The following is a 5677-nucleotide window of genomic DNA, read 5'->3' on the forward strand; positions in this document are numbered from 1 at the left end:
AAGTAAAAAGTTATCAAAAAAAAAAACAGCTTTGGGGTCCATGAAATACAAATCTTCAGGAAGCTCTGGACTTTTTAATTTCTATTGATCAACACAAGACTTGCAAATTGCACAATTTGAACATAATAAGCCACTCACCTCCCAGAAACTTAGGAGAAAGTGTTTACAGGTATGAAGAAAGATTGCGTATATGCTGTTAGAGTTACTAACATTACGTTTAGACATTTATCAGTGGTATAATTTAAGTATGTAAGAAACTCCAGTTGATAGATGCAACTATCTATCTATCTATATATAGATATATATATTATATATAGATAGATATATTAAGGAGAGATAAGCTGCTCTACAGGCGCGTGCATCTTAGTCTAATCTGATACCATTTTCTCCAAATGGATTTCTGCTGACATTGAGATCTCATGTGCCATAATCACTTTTTGGTGCTAAAAAAACATACACATTTCTTCCCAAGTAAAGCATATCTTGGTTGCTTCTTGTACCCAAGCAGCAGTTCAGGCCTGTAGTACCTGAAAATAGTTCAGCTGTATCTATTCCTCAGAAGCATTCCATCTTTACATTTTATATGAGTGTAACTGCTTGAGTAGTTTTGTAGAAGTACTACAATAGACTAATTATATGTAATGTAGAAGAATTGGTGGCACAAATACAGAGTATTTGTTTCAAATGAGAGTAGAGCTCTGCAAGTGACTTTAGTCCATAATATTCCCTCCTGCTTTCCAAAAAGAGAGACAAAAATCTGGTAGAACCCACAAAGCTAAAGAAAACTTAGTGTAATCATTCCACCATTCTGGAGACCTATACCAAAGAACAAAGTGGATCCAAACCTATGAGTATGAAGAATAGAAGACCAGCTGTTTTTTTTCAGGGCTGCTGCATACTGACTCGTAGAAAATTTGACTAAGAGGGTTCCCCAAGGGTCCCTTTTGTGGTTGTGTGGTTGCAATTGCTTGGAGTCCCAGGGGAATTCAGTAGATTGTAGTGTTCCTCCTGAAAGCAGCTGTGCTTGGAAGAAAGCCACACAGCATGATGGTGGGAAAGCCTCTCTCCACACATAGAGGCACGTAGCTAAGGCACAATCACTGCAACTTTCTTCATCTGAGGGGAGTACTTAAAACAAAGGATCTGATTATCTGGGAGGTTTTTTCTTTTGTCAGTCTCTTAATGTCACTTAGTTAGTTGCAATTAGTACTTGAATTGCGATTACAATTCAAGCAGGCATTAAAGAGATGATTAGCGATGCTCTTATTTGCATAGAATATTAAAAAAAAAAAAGCTGGATATTCTACTCTCACTTAGTAAATTTTATTGGCAGCATGTTCTACCTATCCCAAAGAGTGCTCATGAATCAATTAAGTTATTTTGTAGCAATAGCATACTGAAATGTACAAACCAGAAACATCAGCATTGACCTTTAACAGATGACATCATCTCTATCAACTACAGAAACATCAAACGCTATAGAGTCATTACGGTTGGAAAAAGACCTCCAAGATCATCTAGTCTAACCATCAGATTTACATTGCCATTCACCAACTGCTGACAGTTTTCTTCTTCTTTCCTTTTTCCTTTATTAGGATGAAGGCTGAGAAGGAAAGAACAAGACAATTTTTTTTTCTCTATTACATCTGGTAAAAGCTGTTGTTTTTAGGAGAAAACCAGTGACTAATTTTGAGATCGTGCAGCATATAGAAAAGCCAGCGTTTTACCTCAGGAGATTCATTTTCCACAGAGGAAATCTGTTCTAACCGTGTCTGACAAAGTCTTTCCACCCAATGCTGCACTTTTTCTGATTCTTCCAGATCTTCACGTTCTGTTTCAGATACCTTAAGCATATCACCAGTGTATTAAAAAAAAAAGGATTGGAGATATAGTTACAGTACAAAGGCTTCAAACTTCAGATATGCCATTTAGATTAATTTTACAACTAGCTGTGCTTTTGAGAATGACTTCCTATTCTGTTGTCTTCCATTAAACTCATCACTAATTGTAGGCACTACATAAATGCAGAATTTTAGCCTCATTTGAACAAAAATTGATGATAGCAACAAGCAAACTTGGAAACAGAAGTTTGTAGTGAAATGTAATTCATTTTTAAACTTTGTTATCTTTGACAATTAAACAAGTGCCCTATTCAGATACCTCATCTGAAGATTCACCTCATTTTCCTCCAATATAATTTTGCACCTGATAGAAGATACAACATACCTCCTGCACAAGACGATTTATTTTCAGTTGTTTTTCTTTCTCCAGCATTCCTTCTTTCTCTTTGGCAAGTCTTTGCTCAAATTCCATTTCCTTTTTATTCTTCTTCTGTTCACAAAAACTGTCACTTTTTGACTTCTTTCTCTCCTTTCCTTTCTGGGAATTATTATTACATTTAAGCTAGATTTTTACATAAACTAAAAACATGGTAAACTTCAAGCTCAGTACATGAGTGTCTGCCTTGAAAACTGAACTATAGTGCAAGTATGGAACCAGTCTTTCAGGTGTAGTTCTTAACTGCATTTCCTCTGCAATTTGCTAGAAATTCAACCTCTTTTGCATTGCCTGTACACAGCCATTTAGCTTATAAACTATTTGAGAGTTCAGCTTATTCCTCCGCAAAGCTACAACTGTAGAGCAGATAGGTCCATTAAAAAACTTCGAATAGTCAAACAGTTTTGATTAGTTCTCTTTAGTTAGTTTGGTTTGGTTAGTTATTATCTCTCTTCATTTGTTTCTACATCAGTAGGAGACTGACTGCTTCCAGACACTCGTGTACACATAGATGTGAACATTCTGCTTAAAAAAGAAAAAAATGCTTCATACCTCATACATCCTAAACACACCACTGCATGCTTTAATACAAACATGCACCTATAAAGGAGAGGCTTAGATCAGTGGGGAAACTAAACTGCTCTCGGGAAAGAATTCCAGATCATGAAGACCAGTCCCTACCATCAGCAGCAAAAATCAGTCTTTGCGTGAAATAATACTGTACATAATAATTCTAAAATGTTGCATGCACTATGCAACCAAAGGGCAAGATTTCTTCATAGCCTTTTAGAAGCCCGTGATCCTGTTGGATGAGTTCAGTGGTAAGTTGACTACTGCTCTGTGGTTAAGTGTAGCTACTGTTGGAAAAACAATAATCTTTAGAGATAAAAAAGAAAAACCACAAAACAACCTTAAGTCAAACATCTAGCTTCTCATGTTTTAACATTCTATTGGCATGTTTTATGCAGGGTTAGTTAGTTTAGTTGCAATTTTTGATAAAATTTTATCCTCTAATAAATTAGAAGATACATTAAGTGCTATCTATGAAATGTAGTATCTGGAAGGTGGTAGTCAATCCACTAGCTACCAACATTTGAAAAATTACTGAATCTAAAGGCACGCTAAGCAGTACGCATGCCAAAGAGTTTCAAAATATCAACATCTGAGACAATCTTAGCTGCATTTATTGCTTTCAGATACAACAAGATGAGTCATCTCTTCTGTCCTTTTTCCCCATAGATTCAGTTAATTTCCTATTAAAGATATTTTAAGTGCAGAGTGAAATTTGTTTTCAGTGCACACACAGGAAATCCATTTGCAATTTTCAGCAGGAAGAAAATTTACCATTTGAATATTTTAAAGTATTTCTAAAAGCAAAAGGTTAAGGTACTTTCAAGTTTTAGTCCACATTGTGTAGCAGAATTCAACAGGAACTGAGTTGAATCTTTATTAATATATCAGAAGGTATTTGGAGACTCTGTAAATTATCTCAGTGAGCAGCCATAGCAAAAATCCCCTATTTGTGTGAAGAGGCTGAATTTTCATAACGTATTTATCTTTGTCAGATAATCCTAACCATACCGGATTTTATGTGTTTCAGATCCAAGATGATTTACAGTCACTAGCAATATGAAATGGCATCAGAGTACACTGTCATTTCCTTATTCTTTATTAAGATCAAAACCACTGGCATTTCTTATCCTCCTAGAAAGTTAGAATAATAGACATAAATGATGATTCAAATACTTTCTCTGTCCTCCTCAAAGACTTTGAGTTCTTCAGAGAAAGATCTATGAGCCCTCTTTGACAGTTTGTCCTACCCCAGCAAATTACCATCGGCCACCACAAGAAACAAAAAACACAGAAACCTATGAGATAACTAAGATATATTGAAAGAAATAAAGAGAACAAAGCAATAGCAGGAATAAAGTACTACTTGGAACTGCAGTAACGTTCTAGATGTGACTCTAGAGATTTAAGAAGTATTCCATCATACTTAAAGATTTTCTGGTATTTTTCTTCTGTGTGTGATTCACACAAGCCTTTTGCCTTCAGAACTCTCAATGGAAGATTTGCAGAAGTTTAACTGGAAACTGCACACGTGACTTCCATTGAATTTTTGCATCTTCAAAAACTTTTATTATTTATGGATTTATTTATTATTTTGAGGACTTTTGGATCTGTGCTGAACAGCTTTTGCAAAGTATACACTCAATGCTCACTGCAGCTGGCAGGTTTTGAGAAGTTCTAAGCGTTCAAAAGAATGCATTCATAGGCAGATATATCTGAAAAGCATCTTAATTTCTACTTATTAAAGTGGAAGAGAAGAAAAGAGAGGAATTAAAATTCAAATGCACAGCAAACAAGCTCACTTATCACACTTTGTACCTTGCGGATTGTGGGAAATTTTCCTTCATACCGATAAAACCATCCAAAAGCTACAAAAAGGTAAAGGAAAAGTTGCTGTTTTAAGAAAAGTTGATGTCTAGTTCAGATTGATCCCTCTTGATACTGGTATAACTGGTTAAAATTTATTTGGAAGCGCAATGAATGTTCAATATTATATAACAAGAACAACCACTTCTTCATTAATTGTGCTAGCACATTTTGTCAGAAATATCCTTATTTTGCTGATACACATTTTACATTAAGCAAAGCAAATGCAACAGTTAACTATTATACAGAACCATACAGCCATATGCATTGCTGAGATTTCTATAATCCAAGTCCTACTTTACACAAACCATAATGAGCCTTATCAAAATGAAAAAGTAATCAAATTATTTCAAGTTTGCAGAACACAGTGGTGCTTAGAATGAGATGAAAAGCTGTTTCCCACAGTGAACTATGTACATGCAGGTGCATAAACATAAAAAAAAAAGTGAGTAAAATCAGACAAAATAATTTAGTATTATAATTTTACATAATAAACACTGACAATACACAGAGTTCTCAATATAATCCATGTTTCCGTAGGATTGACATGTTTAGTGTTCTTGTCGAAGTATCTTTAGAAAGCAGTGACAACAGCAGTATCATAACCTTTCATCATACCAAAGGACAACATAGATTGCGCTCTAGCAGAACCAGATCATAGTTCAGTGTCAAGACTGACTGTCAGAAGGAAGAGAAACATAGGAAGGATCTGAATCAGGATAGGAAGTTAAGGCTGGATGGCAAACCTGTTTGTCCTGCTTCATGATCACTTCATCCATGTCATCTGTTTCAAGTTGGTCATGTGCAACTCCCTCTAAATCTACTAGAGAAACAAAGGAGGAAAGGAATGAGGAGACAGAAAGTCAACTGGAGATTCCCATGAAATAAAGAGACCGGTAATGGGGTGACTAGTAGTTTTCATGAAATAAAAAGAAATTAGCAATAAGGTATCTTGCCTAAAAAA

General features: G+C 35.3%; 1 protein-coding gene across 1 annotated transcript; it reads right to left on the reverse strand.

Moving 5' to 3' along the window:
* Positions 1 to 335: 335 nt before the first annotated feature.
* On the reverse strand, positions 336 to 5663 carry LOC104911026 (harmonin-like). The gene is made up of 3 exons (XM_010711083.2): positions 5460 to 5663; positions 2227 to 2379; positions 336 to 1844 (listed from the first exon to the last, which is right to left on the reverse strand). Exons 1-3 carry the CDS (start codon positions 5490 to 5492, stop codon positions 1641 to 1643), a joined length of 390 nt encoding a protein of 129 aa, XP_010709385.1. The 5' UTR covers positions 5493 to 5663; the 3' UTR covers positions 336 to 1640.
* Between the last annotated feature and the right edge of the window lie 14 nt (positions 5664 to 5677).

This window comes from Meleagris gallopavo, chromosome 5 (genome assembly GCF_000146605.3).
Source record: "Meleagris gallopavo isolate NT-WF06-2002-E0010 breed Aviagen turkey brand Nicholas breeding stock chromosome 5, Turkey_5.1, whole genome shotgun sequence".
In the NCBI taxonomy this organism is placed as follows: Eukaryota; Metazoa; Chordata; class Aves; order Galliformes; family Phasianidae; genus Meleagris; species Meleagris gallopavo.

Excerpts from the sequence above, each read along its gene's own strand:
- LOC104911026 (XM_010711083.2), bottom strand. The coding sequence starts at position 5,492 with ATGGATGAAGTGATCATGAAGCAGGACAAACAG. Across the intron at positions 2,380-5,459 it reads TCATGAAGCAGGACAAACAG|AAAGGAAAGGAGAGAAAGAA; the intron begins GTTTGCCATCCA and ends AATAATTCCCAG. Across the intron at positions 1,845-2,226 it reads TAAATCGTCTTGTGCAGGAG|GTATCTGAAACAGAACGTGA; the intron begins GTATGTTGTATC and ends GATATGCTTAAG.